The 23,033-nt window shown below is 41.9% G+C and overlaps 1 protein-coding gene across 9 annotated transcripts in view; it reads left to right on the forward strand.

Annotated features, from left to right (window-relative positions):
- The window catches only part of LOC135220698 (arylsulfatase B-like), a 160,173-nt gene that overhangs the window by 58,946 nt on the left and 78,194 nt on the right, over positions 1-23,033 (forward strand). For 7 of the 9 annotated variants that reach the window (XM_064258099.1, XM_064258104.1, XM_064258102.1 and 4 more), the window contains exon 4: positions 6,540-6,766. The exons of 1 other annotated variant lie outside the window; for it this stretch is intronic. In XM_064258099.1, coding sequence (XP_064114169.1) covers positions 6,540-6,766 — 227 coding nt within the window. Of the gene's footprint in view, positions 1-6,539; positions 6,767-12,258; positions 12,486-23,033 lie in introns of all 9 variants that reach the window. One more of the 9 variants, XM_064258100.1, reaches the window with a different exon arrangement.

The raw sequence follows: 23,033 nt of genomic DNA on the forward strand, positions 1-23,033 counted from the left end.
TTACATTATTTTCCTTTCTGGAAATGTCTGTGTAAGAAATAGCAGTTAGTCATTTGTTTTTACCATATGATATGATATACATTAAAATAGTCTTTTGATTATATATTTATATTTTCTTATTTTAGCTTGTATATATCATTTTCCCATATTGGGATACACTCCCTGAACACCTGAATTAGCCCTGGTCAACGACCAGCCCGAACTATATCCCCACAGATTTACCCACAAAGTGGGTAATTTTAACTGTCAGCGCTACCAACGCTGCAGGTAAAATCTAGTCAAATGCGTTACCCCATTTAAAGAGTTTTTGTATTTTGGATATCAGATTACAACTTTGGACTGTTATTAACACTTTTCCCCTGGATCTACGCTTTATTGATGGGATTTTGGAATTTCTCTCCCGATTTGACTTTAGATCGGTACTTTGGACTTGCTATGGATAAGTTAGAAAATAAATGTCGCCGTCTGCAAACGCCTCTGCCTCTGTTCCATCTACAGTTCGACGATCGAGCCTTCTACTGCTGGCTACGATGGCGCTCATTGATTCTTTTTGTTATTTAATGTAGGTAGACAAGGAAGCGTTGGAGAGTTATTCAAGAAATTAGAGGACAGGTTATCATCTAGTATGTCTAGCTTATTTTCTAGCCTGTAGTATTGTTGATTCTAATTATTCTTTTTCAGCCCCCTGCCTGTTCCAGAACCAGCCGTAATGGGTGGCGGGGGTCATGGAGAACCTCAAGCATCCAAGTTGGTAGGTTCTGCTGGCCCCTCCGGCACAGAGCAGGCAGTGTTGGCAGTAGATTTCCCCCTCCCTCCTCAAGGTGTAAGTTCTGAGGGTGATGTAAACTTAGGTCAGATGCAGACAAGTAGGGATAATAGGTTACACAGCGTTCAGGAAGAGAAGTGCAGGTTTCTTTGGGTTCGGACTCTGTTGTAGTTTCTAGATTGACAGTTTGTCTTTAGAGCCATCTTTGGTTTTCTTTCCTGCTTTGAGTTCTTTGCAACAGAAGGTTTCTAAGTCTATGGTTGGTTGTTCAGAGGTGGTTTCGGGTCTGTCTGGTTCTGAAGTGTTGAACACTGCTCTTTCGTCTTTGAAGGTTGTTTTCCTTTTGTGGATAAATTTTGTTCATCTTGCGGTGGTGGTAATTTACGTAGGGAAATTGAATAACATTAACTACGGTTAGCCTAGCGTACACAGTGATTTATTGTATGCATATACAGTAGCCTAGCCTAAAGTATACTCTATACTACATATCGGCATAGCAGTGATTAATATTGGCTAATCCTGTAGGTTCAATGCATTCTGACTTCAGATAATTCAGTACGGGGTGTAAATTGAACACAAAACGAGAATGGGATCGTATGATAATTCATTACAAAATGTAATTGAACAAGAACGAGAATCAGACTCAGTTCGACTTCATCATTATGATAGTATTTTATGTATCCTTATATTATCATAGTATAAATAATAACATAGTGGTCAGTTTTTTGCTTCGGAATCAGCTGATGGCAATACGAGTTTATGTCGCCGTATTTAACTCATTCTTGCCCTGATTGGCTAGCTATGACTGACATAACTAAGCTCTTCCCCACTTATACCATGTTTGTCTTCTTGTAGGAAGGCGGTTTTTTTTTTTTTAACTATGTCGACATTTTAGCATAGCAAAATTTTGGTGTCTTGTTCCATATAAATCAGAAAATCATAAGGTATTTGTACATTTCATGGTTTCCAGATGGCATATTGGTAGTATGATGTCTTCATTCGTTTAGCAGACGAATTTCTGTTAGTTGGGTTGGTGTAATTACAATAAGTTTTGTGTCAATTACAGTTACATATATATTACCAGTCGTGTTATCAAATTACATTCACAACTGAAATTAATATTAAATAGAAATAAAGATTTACACTTATAATTATCTTAAAAAAAGGGTGTAATACATTTCAATTACATTACAACAAGCTTCCCATCAGCATACAACCCTATTGTAAAAGGGGTGTGGCCTAAGCAGGCAAGAGATGCCGACTAATCATTTTCCTTCGCTCCAGAGGTAACGTCCTTACTTATAACCTTGTTCTCTGTGAATGTTCTTGTTTCTACTTAGAACAAATGAATATCTAGATACTTCACCGAACAAATGAATATCTAGATACTTCACTTATATAAAACGAAGTCATTTTCATTATACGATGTGTTTTTAAATAAAATTTGGCTTTAATACGCTTCATTGTGAACTAAATTTTTTTTCTCACTAATAGATTGCGTTAAATCCAGCGATTCTGTTCGTTTTCACACGTTTTTATCCGTAATACGAGCTTTACATTATTTATCTTATTGTTGTGAAAACAACAGTAAATGAGCTCTTTCATGCCAGTAGTTTTGATTAAATTGTCTCATTTTATGATGGCTGTTTGAATTTATCAAAGTTAGAGAATTTTATTCATGTTGCCAATGCACGATATTAATCATTAGCAGCCAGAATATTATCTTATCAGCCTCAGCTACATATTGCATTTAAATCTGAAATTAAATTGCCACGATGATCTCACAGCAAGTAAAGTTATTACATAATTCATACCAGTCCTATTTTATATAACATCATTTATACCATACCTACAGTAAGTGTTTACTGTCGTATGATGGTTTGAAACACAGGCAAACAGATGTTGTTAGCAGGTCTGGTTGTATTAGCAAACAAAACTGGTTTCTTGTTCGGTTGTTCTTGGCTGTACACATTTATACAACAAGTATAATGTTAAGATAATACTTTCATCATTCTCTTGAATGTTCTTTAAACTTATTTAACTTAAAGATAGTATAAAGATATGGAGGTATAGAAGTTGAATATTTGTATTTTGGCCTCTCTCGCTGCATGATTGCATGCTGCTACCTGCTCCTGCTGCATGCAAAATATAGGGATACGTATTTTCAAAATATTGTTGTACTGGTATTAATTCCTAACCCCATAGTAAAATCAAATTATTGTAAGACGAAGTACGTATCGTAACTTGAATACTGCCTGTATTCAGTATCATGTCTTTAAGTTTTTTCCTGAGTTTGTTGATGATGTTTGCTGAGATTATCAAAGAGAAACAGAGTTGGTGTAGTTTCTTTCTCCAAAAAACGGTGGTCTCTTATGCTGCTTCTGAGTTTTCTTTCCCCCAATTTCTTCTAAACTTCTCCTAATGTCTTTATTGGGTCATTCTTCAGAGGTCTCTTCGGAGTCTTCTCTCACTCATTCTGTTTCTTTGCCATTGACACTCTTTCTCTGTCTCTCTTTGGAGTTGAGGGAAGGTGTACATTTTGCGGGACTGTCTTCTTAGCACCTTCACGGGTCTTGTAGTTCTCAGGCTGCTAGTCTGGAGGCTTCACAGGCAGTTACAAAGTTGTTCCACAACACCGTATTTTCATCCTTTACCGGGTTTGAGACGTAATGTGTCCGCCGTGGTTCTTACAGGCGCTGTGGCAGTTGGCAAATTGTCTGAACCTTCGTTGAGTGTATCAGTACTGGTCGTGCTCCTCAGCTTCTCCTTCCACTAGGGTAGCTGGTAATCTTCCTTCTTCAGCTCCCATTGATTCCAAAGTTCATAGTTTGTCTTTGGATGCACCTTTGAGTACAGTACCAGTTGCTATGTTCTCCTCCTGTCTGATGTTGGCAGTAGGTGCTCTGTTGGTTACTCCGAGTGTGGCTTCTTCCTTTTCTTCTCTCTCTCCTCCTCCTTTCTCAACTTTTCCTACAGCTATTTCTGTTCATCCGTCTAGGTGTTTGATTTGGGTTCTGTTTTGTTTCTGGGTGATCCAAGAGTACTTCCTTCCCTTCCCTTTAATCAAAGTGACTTCAGCTCTGGATACCAGTCCTGGTGTTGGGTTGGTTCAGTCGGGGTTCGGTGGATTGGGTGTTGCAGCCTCTCCACACTTAGGGGTGGACCTTGGTCCCCCAAGTCGGTTTTCACAACTGCATGCAGTTGGCCCAGGAGTTACTTCATGGTCCGGGGTTTGCGCAGTCTAATACAACTGACTCAGAAGTTTTGTCGTTGTCTTTAGTTGGTACAGGGTTTGCGCAACCGTTTGCAGTTGGCTCAGGTGTGATGGGGTCAAATAGTGTCAGGTGCTAGTCTTGCGCATCCAGGTGTAGCGAGTTCTGGTATGGATGCAGCTCTTGTGGATGGTCGGCTTTCTCTTCTCCTGTTCCAGTTGGTCGCACCAGTCTGACAGAGAATACTATATTGAAAAAGAGTAGTAGGTACCAGAGGTGGTTTTTCTCCAGCGAATGCAAGTGAGTATAAGCAGATGGTGGACTTCATCCATTCTATCTATCTGTAGTCCAGGTGCCTGAGGAACATACACAACCAAAGCAAGCAATGTTTGAAACTTTGTATTTTTCTAATTCGGTAGTCTTTCAAACATCAAGTAAGCTGGTTTGGTTTATTTGAGTCGAGCAGGCTCGGGGGGGAGACAGGCTCTAGGTTAGCATCACATATTCGATTGAGTAGACAGGATTCAACCTTGCTTCCTAATCAGAAGGGTTTTTTACGGGGTGGGCAACCCTTGTGCCAGTGTAAGAGTTTCACTCAATGAATCTGTTGAGGTTCTTCTCTCTTAGGTGCCTTTGTCCATTCGTTTGCGAGGGGTTACTTCTCGTGAGGCTTGTTATTTGGAAGATACCTTTAGCAGCCAGTCGGAGGCCATGTCCCACTGTGTGGATGTTGTTTGAATGATGGGATTTTCTCAAACATGGTGGGTATACTCCTTCCGATCCTTAACTGTGACAACCTTGTCGTTTCGGTTTCATTGGGGTTGGCATACCAGGCTAACATTTCGGCTGGCTGTACAATGTTCTTTGTCGAGAAGAAGACAGACATTTTATATTTTTTTATTTTTTATTATTTTTTTTTTAGATTGTCTACTGCCTCACCATCTGAACATTCATAAAGTTTTTTGAGGGCACCTTTTGTGCTTTGCAACAGTTTTAGAGAGCATGATGTCTCCTCGATGCTCAATTTTGTGTCATCGTTGTCATAAGAAGAGTATCAGCAGCATCGTTGGATGATTGTGTAGCAGGTGACAGATCTCAAATGCAGTTGTGTCTAGTTCGAGCTCTCAAAGTTTATTTGTCCAGTACTGAGAAACTTTCACCTTGTTCGAGTACCTTATTTGTTTCCTTTAGGTGTTGATCTTTTTCCATTTCCAAAAGGCAATTACAGTAGTTTATTCTTGCAAGAGGTTTTTAGTCAAGCGTCGGATGGTTCTCCTTTGCTTTCGTAGCCTTTGACTTTTTTTTCGCGTCCAAGGGTGCATAGTATTGGGTATGGCTACTCCTTTGGCTCTCTGGTGGAATTTTTCGGTGTCAGTGATCTTTGAGGCGGCTACTTGGAAGTCGGTGTCGGGTTTCACGACGCTCTACCTTAGGGACTTCAGTTTTCTTCAGAGAAAGGTCACTCGCTGGGTCATTTTGTTATGGCTTAGGTAGTCAGTGGTAGTCGAAATGTACTTGATAGTCTCTGTGGGTCAGAGTGTAGGCTAAGTGTATTGTTCTTTTGGGTCTTTGAGGTTAGGCAGATCCTGATGGTCATGTTGGAATAACTTCAACTTCTTCGGCATAGTCATCTGTGTCAGTGAGCAGTAGAGAACTTGAAGGTACTGCACACTCAACTTCTCCTCCCTACATGAGAAGCTAGATGGCTACATGGGAGGTTCACTGTTTCCCTTCCATACATGAGAGGTACGAATAGAATACCACATCGGAGGTTCTTCAGACTTAGGGGGTACCTTAGACTCAACACTGATGGTGGGGTACTTCCTCTTTGAGCATCCCCACCTACCAAGTTGGAGAACTAGGTGAGGAAATTTACTTTTCCTCCATGCATGAGACGTATAGAATACAACATGGGAGGCACCTTTGACTTGGATGGTACCTTAGACGCAACTCTGACGTTGGGGTAATTTCTCTGCAAGCATCCTCACCTACTGAGTTAGATAAATAGGTGAAGACACATACTTTTACACATGGTAGGTTGATAATGAGTTACCTGCTTATGCACCGTGGACAGGTCAGGCTGAATTAGATTGATCCCACTTCCATTAAAATTTTGTTAATCGGGCTAATTCAGGTTTTCAGGGAGTGTATTGTAATACAAAGTTTTCATATTAAAACTAATATTGTAATATTTACCTGAACACCTGAGTGATTCCCACCCTCCTCCCCACTTCAGTTTGATAGTGAATGACTGAATTGAGGTTGTCGGCCACTAGCGGCCGGTATTTGCAGCAGCGTTTCCAACAGGACCTCAGGTAACTCATTCGACTAGATTTTATCTGCGGTGTTGGTAGCACTGACAGTTAAAATTACCCACTTTGTGGGTAAATCTTTGGGGATATAGTTCGGGTTGGTCAGTGACCAGGGCTAATTCAGTTGTTCAGGTAAGTATTACAATATTAATTTTAATATGAAAACTTAATTTTAAATTTTTTGTGCCTTGTGTTCATAGTGCCTCAACTCTTACTGTGCAAAAATTTTAGTATTACACTTGTTTGTAGGTCTTAATCATGATGTTATCTATGGTCCTCAACCTTATGGTTTACCTCTTGGAGTTCAGTTGTTACCACAGCATCTCCTGAAGTTGGGTTATAATACAAGACATGTTGGGAAGTGGCATCTTGGCATGGCTATTAAGGAACTAACTCCAACTTTTCGTGGTTTCCTTTCTCACTTTGGCTATTGGACTGGTCATGAAGACTATTATGACCACACGTCTGTTGAATCGGTATGATACCATATATTAAAGTTTTTTCTATGTTAAATTTGGTTGGTTCTTATGCACTCATCAATTCCACAGATTGTTTAAGAATATTTATATTTTCAGTAAAAATGCATAAATGTGCTTTTACGTGACCTTTTGTGTGTATATGTATGTGAAAATCTTAGATTGTCAGTCCTGGAGAGAAGAGAGGAAGACTTCTTTAGGTCATGATAGACAGTGCAGTTATGCACATTCCATAAGTCCACCAGTGGCAGTCTAGATAATTTACTGTGTTGTTCAAGCCAGCAATGAAGTAATAGCTGGGTTAGGAGGAGAGCCCTTGAAGTACTATTGAGTATGTGATGAAAGAAAGACATTTTGTGTTTAAAGATATTCATGTTTCACCACAAACCCATTACTTGTACACAACCTCAACATACTTAGACTGAGGTCTTGAATTCAAGTAAAGATCATACATAAGCCATAAGCATTGAGAACCAACAAGGGATCTAGATGGACAGGAACCCTGTTAGTGAAGTATTAGTAGGTTATATCAAGACAGTTTGTCAAGAAAGACAGCGTATGTACTGATCCACCCACCATGAAGGCTAGTGGCTAGTAACTCAAGATTTTCTGTGCGCTGGAACGATGATCAGAGGGCCTCCTGGGAAAGTGTGAACAAGGAGGATTTCTTGAATGATGGAAACTATCACAAGACTTGCGAGTGATGAAGCAAGAACTGCTAAGCTGGAAACACATCTGCAGCAATGCAGAATCTCTCAAGTCCATCAAATGATAGTGGAACCCAGAAGGAAATGGCAGAACTTTCGAAGTCTTCACTACATAGAGTTTTTAACAGGAGCCTTGTCATCCCTCCTGCAAACATGAACAGGGAGATCGAGAAGACAACACTGCCGTAGATTTCCTATTGCCAATCTCTGCTTGGAGTGAAATATTGATGGACAAGAAGTAGCTGGACAGGACATCCCCTTATCTGCAAGACAGCTGCGAGCTGGAGTGAGAGAACCATGGCCATGGTTGGGCGAAGATGGAGAGGAAGAGAAGGAAGATGAGAAGACAGAGATGGAGGCTTAACCCTTATGATACTTCTTCACAACATAGGTGAACTTCTCTTGAAAAATAATATCAACTCTGTCAACCACTGCCTTCCTGAAAGCATCAGAAGATGGATCCTAGAAGTCACCACTGTGGAAGGAGGTCCAAAGCTCTGCTCCGGATACGCTGCCTACTGAGTGGGAGAAAAAAACCACCATCGTGGAAGAGGTCCCAAAGCTCTGAGAGTGATACACTGCCACCAGACCCAAAGTTCCTTAACTTTGCAGATCAGATGAGAAGCAGTGCTTTAAACATGGTGTGGCTGTTGGCCGCTGTAGGTTGGTACTCCTGGAAGGCCTAGAGAAGCTCAGATGCCAGCCATCTTCTGAGCCTCTGACTCTGAAATAGAATAAATGGCGTTGCCTCTTGATACTGTAAGCTGAGGTGATTCTTGGGGTTTTATGATCAAACAGAAGCACATATCACACAAAAACACAGAATCAGACAAAAGCACAAGCAAAAACAAATAGGCAAAGAAAGAAAAAGACTGGTTTCGAAGAGACAATCATAGCATGTCTTCCTACGAGGGTGGTAAGGAAGAGACTTGATTCATACGTGAAGGAGGCTGACAGCTGCCACCTAGGCCTATCAGCCTACCTCGTTGCCACCAATTCCTGGCTTGTTTTATTTTTACCGGTTTTCCAGCTGTTGCTGGAAGAATTATCCATAAGTTAAGACTGCAGGTTTGTTAGCTATGAAAAGTACAAATTGATTTAAAAATTTATCTTTTTATGAGTAATCTCTTTTTGATAATCATGATCCCTCATTTTTTAGCCTAAAAGAAATGGTCTTGATGATTTGTATCTTCACACCACTTAACATGAATAAATTTGAGCAGTGAACATGAATAAATTAGAAACTTCGTAAAATCCTTGGTCTTTAAAAGTACTCCTCATGACTTTGATTGGATGAAGAAGATCTTGTTAATTCATTCCTTTAGAGGCAAGAAAGGCAGTGGAGAATGAAGTTGAAGTTTGGTCTATCTGTATTTGGTGATAAAATCTGTAACAAAAGACAAACTAGTATCATGCCAAACTTAAGAATGAAAAACTTGGCTAGAAAGGGCATGAATCCCATTGATCTGTTGAGCAGTAGCAAGGCTAGTAGAAACAATGGGTTTGGGTAAGGCTCTTCACAAGGCTGGATCTAAGGGTTGATAAGGAAAAGCCATGAAACTCCTAAGGAATAGGGCAAGATAAGATACCACTAAGGCAGTTTAAGAGGTCTTTGGGGGAGCCTCTCTCTCTCTCTCTCCAAAACTGACACATCATTCTCAATGTAAGGAAAGCACCCAAGACTAGACAATGAATTTCCAATACTTGAACTATACCAGAATATTGCCATATAATAGCTGGCATGGACAGCTTCTTAGAATATAATGGAAAAGTAAAAATTTAGCTGCTTTGGGAATAAAGCCTTTTACTGGATCAAGGTTCTTTACACCAGTTACAGAAGACTTCCACTTCAATTGGTACAAGTTAGAAGTTGAGCATTTTGGGTTAGTAATGACCTTGTCTGCCTCTTCTACAACTCCTTTGCTAGTAAGTCACCATTTGAAAACTACCAGGTATGAAGGTTAACAGCATTGGTGTCTTAGTGGCATCTGAAGTGGGGTCGCTTTAACAGCTTCTCCTACTGCAGAAGAACTCTGGAACATTATCTAATGATTATCTCTGTATGTTATAACTTTATCTGTTTATCATGGTATGTCTTTCAGCATGAAACTGCCCAACAAGGTTGACCTTTGGTACTGATTTTGATATTTTTCAAAAGAAGATATCATTCATGAAGTCAGTTTTTCTTTCTTGGTGGGATAAAGGTCACCATGAATTTAAAACATCTTTATAACAGTACAGTCTTTCTCAGTTGATTGAGAGTTGGTACAAGATTTTACATGTACCAGTTTTGCACTTGCAGTAGTATTAACCCTTTAACGCCGATTGGACATATTAAACGTCGACATAAATTGTCTGTCGGGTGCCGATTGGACGTATGGTACGTCGATAAAAAAAGTTTTTTTAAAAATTCATGGAAAAATATTTATAGGCCTACCAGGCGAAAACTTTTGAATCACGCACCTTGGGGGATGCTGGGAGCTCACGGATCAAGGCGTTGTTTTGTTTACAATCGTTACGCAGGCGCGCAAGCGCAAATTTCTTTCTTATTGCACTAAAAAGTATCAGTGACACATCTCAGAAATTATTTTGTCACTGACATGATTTTTGCACCATTTTAAATTAGCCGTTACATGGAGTATTATATATGAAAATATGCGCAATTTCATGTAGAATACAACCAAAAAATACCCATGATTGTAGCTTTTATCAGTTTTGAAATATTTTCATATAAATAGCAATAAGTGCCAAAATTTCAACCTTTGGTCAACTTTGACTCTACCGAAATGGTCAAAAAACGCAATTGTAAGCTAAAACTCTTATATTCTAGTAATAATCAATCATTTACCTTCATTTTGCAACAAATTGGAAGTCTCTAGCACAATATTTCGAATTATGGTGAATTTATAAAAAAAAAATTTCCTTTTGTCCACGCGGTAACTCTTCCGATAAATTTTTTTGTGTGATTGTCGTAATGTTTGCACCATTTTAAATTAGCCTTTACATAAAGTTTTATATATGGAAATGTGCACAATTTCATGCACAATACAACTAATAACAACACATGGTTGTAGCTTTATTCAGTTTTGAAATATTTTCATATAAATAATGATAAGTGCCAAAATATCAACCTTCGGTCAACTTTGACTCTACTGAAATGGTCGAAAACCGCAATTGTAAGCTAAAACTCTTACATTCTATTAATATTCAATCATTTACCTTCATTTTGCAACAAATTGGAAGTCTCTAGCACAATATTTCGATTTATGGTGAATTTATGAAAAAAATAACATTTTCTTTACGTCCGCGCGGTAACTTCAGAAAAAATCATTTGTGCGATTGTGGTAATGTTTGTACCATTTTAAATTAGCCGTTACATAAAGTTTTGTATATGAAAATGTGCGCAATTTCATGTAGAATACAACCAATAATAATTGAAGGTTGTAGCTTTTCTCATTTTTGAAATATTTGCATATAAATCACAATAAATAGAAAAAAAACCACGTTCGGTCAACTTTGACTCTACCGAAATGGTCGAAAAACGCAATTGTAAGCTAAAACTCTTACAGTCTAGTAATATTCAGTCATTTATCTTCATCTTGAAACAAATTCGAAGTCTCTAGCAAAATATTTAGATTTATGATGAATTTAAAAAAAATCTTTCCTTCCCTCTGCGCGCGGATTCTCCGCCACAAATTATTGTTACCATGAAAAAATGTAGACTAAGTCTTTCACTTACTAATTGGACTGCTTAATTCCCAAACTATAAAATTATTGTGGTACTCTCACAGTTATCCAAAGAACAGGTGGGTGCTCATCAGCCTAAAAAGATTGGGAATCCCTGCTCTACAGTTATTCAAGGGGGAATACATACAAGCCCAACCATGAATACATAAAACCTCGGAATATAAATAATTGCTATCATTGATCATATATGAGTGGTTAAAAGTCTGTACAAACTTTGAGAGTCCTTTTTCACTTTCTATTGTTCATTGTGGAATTTTTTTCTGTCACTAAAAGAGAAAGAACCCTCAACCCCTTTAGTAAACATTGTTACCATATAATTTTTGGAAGTCTCTCACTAAAACGTAACAAGTGGACTTATTCGCAACTGTTCATTTTATGTACTGTATTTGGCATTTCCACACACATTTTCTTGTATACTTCAGAGTTTCTTTTTAACTTGTTTTCAATCCATGTTAACAGCTCTAAATTTGTGCTTATTTCAATAGGATTTGTTCAATTATACTTTTCATTGTTTAATTATAAACATATTCTTCTTCCAGTAAATACAATTAAACCTCTAACAAAATACAGTATTTTGGACATTTATATAATTTTTTAAGTACTGAGTAATGCTATGCTTTGCACAGATTACTTCATTGTAAAATATAATTTGATTTTAGTACCAAGAACTTTCTCATTATAGATTAATTCACACTTTTCAACCATGGAGTCCTTATCTCTGTTAAAGGAAACAGTCTACTATAGGGGAAAACTAAAGTGGATACTCTAAAGGTTGTTATGATCAAGCTGGATACTTTATTTCTCTACTTGGCAAGAGTTTGCATGCATTTGAGTGAATCATAATTTAATGTTGCCTGTAGACTCCTACCATAGCCGTGCACTTTTATGTTCTGTAGTTTTAAAATCTGTCATTATTTTTCCTTTACTTAATGACAGGTAGTGCACTGAGCTTTATTTTAATTATTTCGCAGTGCACTAGTTATGAGGATACTCTGCATATGGTTCTAGCCATTGTTATATATGCCTCCTTTACTTAAGGGTTGCAGTGCTATACCATAGGCGGTCCCCAACCTTATGGCCTTTCCCCATCAGAAATTCTCCTTCCTGATTATTTAAGTGCATTTGGCTATAGTGCACATCATGTTGGGAAATGGCATCTAGGATTCTTCACGAAGGAACATACACCAACTTTCAGAGGTTTTGAAAGCCATCTTGGTTATTGGAGTGGGCGAATAGATTACTATGATCACACTGCATTTGAAAATGTATGTATACTTTTTCTATTTTGTACTCTATTAATTTACATTATGAATGGTTTTATGTAAAAAGGGATTTTGACAAAGGAAAAATCTATTTCTGGGGGAAGACCTGTGTCGCCAGGTGAAAAGTTCCTGTAGCTCACTTTTCTAAGTATAAATAGATCCTAAATATACCTGAGAAAAAGCTAGCATGGTATGCTGAAGTTACTGCCCTCAGCTCGAACACCCAAAGGGCGTCGGTATAAGCATAAGGGCGAGGGGAAACCACTACTCAGGTCTTCTGCCAATTAGAGGATTCCTCTCCAAAGTCCCTCCCACGGCAAGAGCCGTTACAAAGGCTAGAGCCGTTACAAAGGCTACTCCCCTTACATTCTGCTCGCTTTCGCTACTACTACTACTACCCGCCCGCCATCTTCATTCCTGGAATAGACACCCAAGCTTGGACTGGTTAAGGGTGGGGAAAGAAGAAGGGATGGGTTCACCGGGCAACACAGGTCCTCCCCCAGAAATAGATTTTTCCTTTGTCAAAATCCCTTTTCTGGGTTCGACCTGTGTCTGCCGGTGAAAAAGTATCAGAGAATTTCCATCCAAGCTTAACAGATACCAAACGAGTATATAAAAAAGGGGGGAATAATGAAACCTAAGGTTCACTTAAGAGTAAATTTAATGCACTGTAATAAGGCAGAAATTTACTTAATTACTAATTACACTAGAACTTAAACTATGGCTTAAAACTAACAATAATAAGATAATATAATATATATACTATATATAATAAGACAATATAAAGAATGGTATCTGAAGCAATATCCAAAGCTATGTACAGACAGGTCAGTGATACCAATATGGTCTCAACACTATGCACATGTTCCAGTGACGGGATGGCAAGCTAACCAGCCCTGCCCGGAAGAGAGAGGGTTGGCAGGGAATACGAGCGAGGCAGGTAGGAAGGAGAGAGTATTAATGGGAAAAGGGACTGACAAAGGGGGCTAAGGGAAGGAGTTGATAAGACTCAGTCATTCAGGGGAGACTATGCTCCCTGCAGCCACTGTAGAGAATTTAAGGGCCTCTAAGTTCTTGAGATAGTGGCGTTTAAATACTGCTGAAGATTTCCAACCTGTATATTTCTTCAGGTCTTCAAAATTCATAATGTGAAAATAGTTAACGGAGGTAGCCACTGCTCGGATGTCATGGACGTGTGGGACTGAATCCGGGTTGGCCTGTTTAATAAAGTAAAGTATTTGTTGTCTAATACCTTTAAGAGAAATCGTACCACTTTTCTCTCCAATGAAAAGGGGGCCTGAAAATTTTTTGGAAGTCCTGGCCAAAAAGGATTTAAGGGTAACGACAGGACACAATGATGAGTCCTGTGTCAGAGGAATAATTTTCCATGGTGCCCACCTGTTTTGTGGGTCCTCTTTCTTAGCCAAGAACTTCCTATCTGGGGATAGTAATACTCCACCCGACAGGAGGAATTCAATATGATCTGGATTTCTAGAGAGAGCCAAGAGTTCAGATATTCTGGCACCTGAAGCCAGGGCCATTAAGAATAAGGTCTTTCTGAGAAGGGTTATATATGAGCATGATTCATTATCAGTATCTGAGGCTAATTTAAGTACATCATTCAAAAACCAAGAGACCGTATGAGGGCGGTCTACGTATTGGTCTCAGATGGGCACATGCTCTTGGAATCGAAGAGACGTGTGAATCTGACAAGTTAATATTAAAGCCAAGCTGAAAAGTTTTCCTTAGGGCCGATTTGATAGTAGTAATAGTACTAGTGGCTAGGCCTTTCTCAAATAGAGTTCTAAAGAACAAAATTGCCAGATTTGTAGTCATATTTTCAGCATCTGAATCTTTTAGAAAAATGGCCAACTTCTTTACTGCTGAATCATACTGCTTGAGCATTGATTCTCTTTTATCTGATTCTATGAATAAGATGTTTAATGGATCAATACTAGCGTCCTTTTGGGCCGCAAAGTTCATGAAGTCCATAAAGTTAGGGCACTCAGAATTCTTGAGCAAGCCGACACAGTCTGAGTTTGTACTACCTGTGTCAGTTCTGGACGGGGGATCCGTTTGGGCCGGAGATTCAGTTCTAGAAGGAGCGGAAACCAATTGCTCTTTGGCCAGTTGGGTGCCACTAATGCTACCTGTCCTGTGAAAGATCTTAGCTTGTGCAGGACCTTCATCAGAAGATTCACCTGTGGAAACAGGTAAATTTTCTGCCAATTGTTCCAATCTATGAACATCGCATCTGTGGCGTAAGCTAGAGGGTCCAGGTTGGGTGCCACGTAACATGGTAGTTTGTGATTGGATTCTGTGGCGAATAGGTCTTCTTGAAGATCCGGGATTTGATTGCAAATCCACTGGAACGACTTCCTGTCCAGGGACCACTCCGATTCCAGCGGAGTTGTCCTGGAAAGTGCGTCTGCGACAACATTCTTTACTCCTGCCAGGTGAGTTGCTGACAGGTGCCACTGATTTTTCGCCGCCAACGAAAATATCGCAATCAATACGTGATTTAGTTTGCTTGACCTGGAGCCTCCTCTGTTTATGCAGTGGACTTCTACTAAACTGTCCGAGACTAGCCTTATATGACTGTTTCTGGCCGAAGTCAATCGCTTTATGGTGAGGAAAACTGCCATCGCTTCTAGAATATTGATGTGGAACTGATGGAACATATCCGACCACGTTCCCTGGACTTTCTTGTATTGCGAGTATCCTCCCCAACCGCTCAGAGATGTGTCCGTGTGGATGGTTAGAGACGGCGGAGGGAATTGCAGTGGTACTGACTTGGCCAGGTTCTGGCGTTCCCTCCATGGATGAAGCCTTTTTATCAAAATGGGTGGAATTACGGAGATCTTGTCCCTGAGATTGATGTTGGCTCTCTTCCTCCAGACTATTGATATCCTTCAATCTGGCTTTCAATAGGACGTCCGTCACCGACGCAAACTGTAGCGAACCTAGGATTCTCTCTTGGGTACGACGAGAAGCCTTTTTGTTCTTGAGGAACTGTTTCATAGCCATCGCTATCTCCTTGACTTTCTTGAGTGGGAGAGATAGCTTGTGCTTGATGAGGTCCCATTGGATTCTCAGCTATTGGAAGCGGGAAGCTGGAACGAGCCTTGATTTTTCCTTGTTTATCAGGAAACCCAGAATTTCCAAGAATTTTATCACCTTGGCTGTTGCTTTGCGGCACTCCTCGACACTGGCTGCCCAAATGAGCCAGTCATCTAAATAGGCTACTAACATTACCCCTTGAGTCCTTAGTTCTTGAACTATCGTCTCTCCTAATTGGTGAATACCCTGGGTGCAATGTTGAGCCCGAACGGCATGACTCTGAATGAGTAAGCCTGCTTTCCTAGCTTGAAGCCTAGTTACGGAGAGAAGTTCCTTGCTATCGGAACATGATAGTAAGCGTCTGTAAGATCTATAAAGGTGGTGGCGGCCCCACGGGGAAGTAAGGTCTGCACCTGCGAGATGGTCAGCATGCCAAATCTGTTGCAATGAATGTATGAGTTTAGACGGGACAAGTCCAGAATCACCCTTCTTTTGTCCGAGTCCTTCTTTGGGACACTGAACAGACGTCCTTGAAACTTTAGGCGTTTTACTTTCCTTATAGCCTTCTTCTGCAGGAGATCTTTGGTATAGTCTATAAGGTCCGTCGTTGGAATCTGGTAAAAACTGATTGGCGGAGGGGGCCCTTTCTCCCATTTCCACCCCAGACCTTTTGAGACTATACTGTGGGCCCATGGACTGAAGGTCCAATGGTCCTGGAAGAGATATAATCTCCCTCCCACCTGCGGGTTCTCACTGGCTGGCTGCAGGTCTGTTACATCTGCCTCCGCAGAAGCCTCTACCTCTTGGTCCGCCTCGTAGCCGGGCGCCACCTCTGGCCCTGCTACTTCTGGCATGCCTAATGTAGCCGCAAAATGTGTCTTGCGACTCGTTGGCGGGGTTGAAGGCTGGGGAGGTCACTATGGCTGCCGAGGTCGAAGGCTGCTGAGCCGGCGGAGTTTGTACTAGGACAAACTGTTGCTGCGGTTGAGCCTTAGATGTCGAAGGCTTACCGACTTGGGAGACCGGAACTGCTTGCACGACCGCCTGAGGACGGGAGGCCTGGTAAGGATGAAATCTCCTTGTCCTCTTCTTGGGTCAGGATTGGTGTCCAGGGCTATCGAACTTCCTTTTGGAAGGAAGTCCCCAACGGACCCAAAGACTGGTTGGCTCTGGCTGCCTCATGAAAGACGTTGTTGACCTCGTCTTTCGGGAACAAATTTTCGCCCCATATTGAGGACTTTATGAATCTATTAGGCTCGTGCCTTATAGAGGCACTCGCCAGGATGTACTTCCTGCATGCTCGTCTCGCCATGACAAAATCGTACAGGTCCGTTTGGAAAGTCTGTAGCAGAGCTTACGTAAGGACCCGGAACAACTGTTCTTCAGTGTAGATCGATGCTACCAACTCTGCCGCAGTGACGGAGTTGATAGACCTCCCAAATCTGGTCCTTGCGTCAAATTCCGCTTTGACCAAGTCGTCCGGAATCCTAGGTAGCTTCTCGGTGAATAGGGTGGAAGCGCAATCTGGATCAAGTTTACCTGCTGTAAACGTAGCCGGAGTGTCATTCCAGAACTCCACATCTGTGGGGAAGAGTAGAGAGGTAGCCTCTGTTTCTTTTAGCACTGTTAAGGGCTTATCCTCGGCCGCCGCTTGCATAGTTAGTTCCGCCACCTTGGATGTACAGGGCGACGGAACTCGGTTTGGGGTCACAAACATGGTAAAGCTACCCTTATGGGACGTTAATTTGGTGTTAACGCACCCCCAGTCGGAGAGGGTGCGAACCCAAACAGCTTGAGCTTGATCCCTAGGGAAGATCACTGTCTCCTTCGGGACCTTGTCTACTCTGACTAGCGCATGTTCTGCTAGTCAGACAAAACCGGGGAATGGGAATTGGAGACCTGGCGGGAAGAGCTCAAAGTCCTCCAGCGGCTGGGTTCTGCACCCTTCAATTGTCAGCTTCCCATCTGAGAATGGGGTATGCAATGCTAACCGCCACAGGTTGTTATTGTCAAATGGCGGCAGCTTTGATGCATCCGGCACTGTCATGGACAGAGCTAGGGTTCTGGAATGGAGGAATCCGGTCATCATCTCCTCTAGGGACCTGATCCTCTCGGTCCGAGGCGAGTCGTATCGACTCCAGCCTCTCGTCAACCACTTCCCTAACCTTCGACATCAGAAGGTTAGCGAAGGCCTCTTGGTCAAATCCGGACTCCGTCGCCTTGGATTTGGCGGATTTAGCCCTCGACCCCTTAGGAGGGGGAGAATCCTTGGCAGCAGGCGACTTGGCGGTAGAAGTCGACGGCTGTGGGGCCGACGACGACCCAGTCACCGCTGACGGAGTCGGTTTAGATCCCTTTGGAAGGGATATGGTTTTACTGATTTAAGCTTGGGAATGACCGAAAGCAATCCTTCCCAAGCAGGGGTGGACTTAGAGAAGCCCCAGAAAGAAGAGGAAGAAGGAGTAGGGCTTAAGAGACTACCTGCCTCACTTACCTCCCCACCTACCTCCTCCTTGGCGGCCATTGGTTCATAGTGAATGCTGATGGCTGCCACCTCTTCCGCCATCAGGTCGCCGTCTTGTTCCTCCGGGATGGACAGCATCGCCAGCGGGATGGATTCTATGATGGGGCCGGCAATGTGTGCCGGAACAGAAGGGAGCACAGATCTTCAGCAAGGACGTACGGCTGTCCCGCCGGCGCATTCTTCCCAAAACCTGACACCCATCCGCTAAGCGCAACCTTTGCCTCATGCCGGTAGGACAAGGTAGCCTGTAAGGGAGGAAATCGAATTAACATTCCACTCGGGGAATAGTATCTATAAGAAACTTCTTAAGTTATTATAACAGAAATTCCATGCAAATGACGCAGTAAGGATACTTACCTTCTCATCAGTGAGAATAGACACTTATCTCATAGCAGACGGTGCACGCGTCCGGGTGCCAGACCATGTAGTGCTCGAGTTGCACGGCGCAATTTGCGTGGGACCGGCAAACTACATGGCCGTAGGGCTTGCCGAGGGTAGCGGAGCACCCTACCGCTTGGCAACGGACCATCTGTAAGTTGAAAATTTCTTATGAGTATAGCAAAAGGCGCCGGAGTTACGGAGTAAACTCCGGCGAAAGCATGCACCTGAACCTAGATATTGGTTCAAGACTTACTCACTAAAATGATTTCAACTCACTGAATGAATAAAAAAAAATCTTTGGGTGTACGTATTGCCTGCTCCTGATTTCGTCCTCGGAAGGTAGATGTATGTCCAGTATGTGGGGTCTGAGATCCGCCGGACCGGAGAAGAGGAAGGACCTAATCTCTATTACGGTCGGCTGAATCAGAAGGCTACGAATTATCGTAGCCGAATACCTGACCCATCCACCGTCCCCCCCGGAGTAGAGATCGACACAAGAACGGAAACTGAGCTACGCCAACTTAGTACAAAACTCCGGCGGCGGGTGTGAGGGTGAGTCACACTCCGTCGCCACCTTAAAGGTCCGGAGGCAACTACAGAGTAGTCCCCAAAGCTTAGCCTACTCAAAGTCTCATCCCTCATTGTCATAAGTAATGCCGGGGGAAACGGGCTGAAGCGAGCGGATCAGGGGAAGGTAATTCCTCTATTTGAACCATAACGCATCTAGGGGGGGGAGTGTAACTCCCAGCCCGAATCCATAGCCGGGGGAGGACAACTAGAGGGAGAGAGCACTGAGCGGCGGAGCAGTATAAATGTACAATCCGGAGCGATGTCCGCTGGCTGGTGCGATACTGGACCGCTGTAAAGCCGGCGGAGCTATCCACTTAGAGACATAAGGAATTACATATAATACCAGTAACTCCACCACTCCAACCCCTCTCTTCCCCACTTAAGTGAAAAAGCTTGAGCGGTCGTTCATCAATAAGACTACTGGAACCGCGAGCTATAAGCGTCAGGCAGAGCCGAGCTAGGAAGTGGGGGAAGGGGGGGGTTGGTATGTGGGCTGGTCGGTCATGATCGCCTGGCCACCAACCCGATCAGAGATAGACACCTATTGAAGGCTGTGTAGCCTACTACTACAGGGGTAGTAGGCCGACTGGGCCTATAGCCCGTCATGATTGGTACAGCAATCGATTGGTGATCACTCTCAAACGGGAGGTCATGGCCTACTACTAAAGGTTATACTAAAGGAGGCTAGGCCAGGACGATATACATACCAGACCACTTAATCTACTAGCAATATGATAAATAATATATATAATAGTAATAATGAGGCATCATGGAAGAGTTGCAAGAGGAACATAAGGTGAAAGGAGAATACCCAGTATGGATCTAGCCTAACCTTCCGAGATCACTACGGAACCGGTCAGGTAGGCCAAATAACCTCGAAGGACATCATGGTGTGGACAGTGGCCCTCGACTGAACCTTCCAAATTCGAATTTTCCGACCTGGACAGGTAGGGAGGATAGGTCCAACAATATGATAAGAGAGAGACTCTCTATCCTTGATATCCTCCCCGCTAGCACCGTAGCGCAGACAGGGGGAGAGGCATAAGGGGTATAGGGGTAGGGACACCTGGCCTACCTTCCAAAACCTAGCGTAGGCTTGGTCGGTAAAGCCAGGGAGGGAAGCAACTCTTCCAACCTCTCAGTGATATGAAAATCATCAACGTGCATAAAATCAAGTACCTATCTGGTTTGCATTAAACCATAACGCATGCATGTCTCACATCGGGAGAGAGAGAGAGAGAGAGAGAGAGAGAGAGAGAGAGAGAGAGAGAGAGAGAGAGAGAGAGGGGACTCTCTCCTTTCCAATGATAAATATGATAGGCTACTAGTAGCCTAACAATTTTACATATACAATATGTGATAAAATTATGCACAGAAAGGCACGAACACGCTCTTGAGAAGCTGGGGGAAAGCCAGAGGCTAGAATATAAATTAATCAACCTTCTTTAAAAACCCCAGAGGACGTCATGAGCGTGTTAGGCCTTCCTACCGAACCAATCCGAACTCGGTCGGCTAAATAATTAAGTACGTGATACGAAAAAACGTCAGTGATGATTATAATGAATATGAAATTAACATAAAATTAAAAATAAAAGGGAAATAACGAGTAATAACAGCACACATGCTCTGATGATGCTCCCAAAATGGCGAATGAACTAGCGGAGCCCCCAAAGCGTTTTCTAAGGGGCCGAAGGCAATAAATGGAACGCATCATAACGATACAAATTACGAAAACACCAATTAGAATACTCAACTTAGATGAAGGAGGAAGTTCCACAAAGGACATCGCTAAATTCTTGGAAAAAGCACAAAGGGAGCTCTAGATGCGTGTCGCACTCACAATGCTAATTACAGGAATGAAGATGGCGGGCGTGTAGTAGTAGTAGTTGCGAGAGCAAGCGGAAGGTAAGGAGAGTAGCCTTTGTAACGGCTCTAGCCTTTGTAACGGCTCTTGCCATGGGAGGGACTTTGGAGAGGAATCCTCTAATTGGCAGAAGACCTGTGAGTAGTGGCTTCCACTCGCCCTTATGCTTATACCGACGCCCTTTGGGTGTTTGAGCTGAGGGTAGTAACTTCAGCATACCATGCTAGCTTTTTCTCAGGTATATTTAGGATCTATTTATACTTAGAAAAGTGAGCTACGGGAACTTTTCACCGGCAGACACAGGTCGAACCCAGAAATATAATTATTAAATGTTTGGACACTACTTAACTATTTTATGCATCACTTATTTACACCCGAAGAACGATTCAAATATTTTGTTAATGGTAGTATAATGACAGTTTGAACATATTTTGTTTTGTTGCATTTTGCTGACTTGTTTCTTATTTTAGGATCCTTGTTTCATATTCCAAAAAAAAAAAAAAAAAAAAAAAACTTAAGGTAGGCACATGGATGGTAATTGTAAGTGTAAATTAGAAATTACATATTATTATCAAAACAAGCATTTGACTTCTATACTTAACTCTCTTGAATGAATATGAAAAAAAATGACAAGATTCATGAAAATGTTTTGAATTTTGTTTTGAAGGAATAAAGTGTTAAAAGTAAACAAAAGAAATAAGATTAACATTAAATAAAAAAAATATGCTTTTATAACACAAATGGTTTTTATATATGCCTGTTAAATAATAAATGTACCCATATATGTAGGTTCACGCCTCATGTTTATTGGATGGAAGAAGGATCCTCAAGTGTGCCCAAGTTGTTAAACTAACTTGCTTTGTGAACTGTTTATGAGACTGATTCTAGGTGTTGGGAACAAGCAATCTATTGAATCAATTATAGTAAACCTTGTGTGTTCTAATAACATACATAGTTCATTTCATCACATTCCCATTAAACATGTATATGCTTTAATTTAAGTAGAAAACTGAGATGCTGACTTCCACGGTGTTCCTTTATTGTATTATCAGTAGGGTCTAGTAAATTACTGGAGTTAAGTATATCGTAGTTTAACCAGACCACCAAGTTGATCAAGCTCTCCTGGGCTGGCCGGAAGGATGAGATATTTTTGTGTGGCTATGAACCAATTGCTTACTTAGCAACGGGACCTACAGCTTATTGTGGGATCCAAACCACATCGAGAAATGAATTTCTATCCCCAGAAATTAATTCCTCTGATTCCTTGTTGGCAGAGTAGGGAGTCGAACCTAGACCCTGAGGTCGGTAGTTGAGCACGTAACTGACTCATCCAATGAGGAACTGTAAGTTACTTGAGACCTATTATGAGTTAGAAACTGATTTGTAAATACCTCTGGTGTATAGAGTAAGCCACTCATATCAGGCATCAGTGAATCTAATATAGAGGAAGCACATTTACCATTAACCCTCTTACGCCGATTGGACGTATTATATGTCGAGATAAATTGTCTGTCGGGTGCTGATTGGACGTATCGTATGTTGACATAGAAAAGTTTTTTTTAAAATTCGCGGAAAAATACTTATAGGCCTACCAGCCGAAAACTTTTGAATCACACGCCTTGGGGGATGCTGGGAGTTCACGGATCAAGGTGTTGTTTTGTTTAGAAGCGTGACCCAAGTGCGCATGCGTGAAATGCCTCCTTCTTGCATCAGCCAGGATCAGCGACGCGTCGTCCGAGAGTGATCTTTTGCCACAATCATGTTTTGCTGAACTTGTGCGAGAGTTTGAATATTTGTGTTGCTACAGGACGTTCATAGAGATGTCTCAATGATGTATGGAACGCGAAAGGTGCATTTTACCCGTTGGAAGGGATCGTGTAAGACGTATTTTGGACTTGAATGCTGGCGAGGGACCCAGCACCCAAGATGACCTCGCGCCTCAACGCCGTTCTGTGCGGCCATGTGTGGATGAAAGTGCTTTAGGATCACAACGTGTGTCTCGTGTACCTTTAGTAACCCCTAGGAATCATCAGGGTGTCCTTAGGGGCATTCGTAGGCATTTGGGAGGCCTCCAACCAAGGGACATTGATGCATACTTATCGGAGCTTGATCGGGAGTATGTCGCAAGTCCTCATTTTGATGGCGGTTGGTC

Source organism: Macrobrachium nipponense, chromosome 2 (assembly GCF_015104395.2).
Source record: "Macrobrachium nipponense isolate FS-2020 chromosome 2, ASM1510439v2, whole genome shotgun sequence".
Classification (NCBI taxonomy): Eukaryota; Metazoa; Arthropoda; class Malacostraca; order Decapoda; family Palaemonidae; genus Macrobrachium; species Macrobrachium nipponense.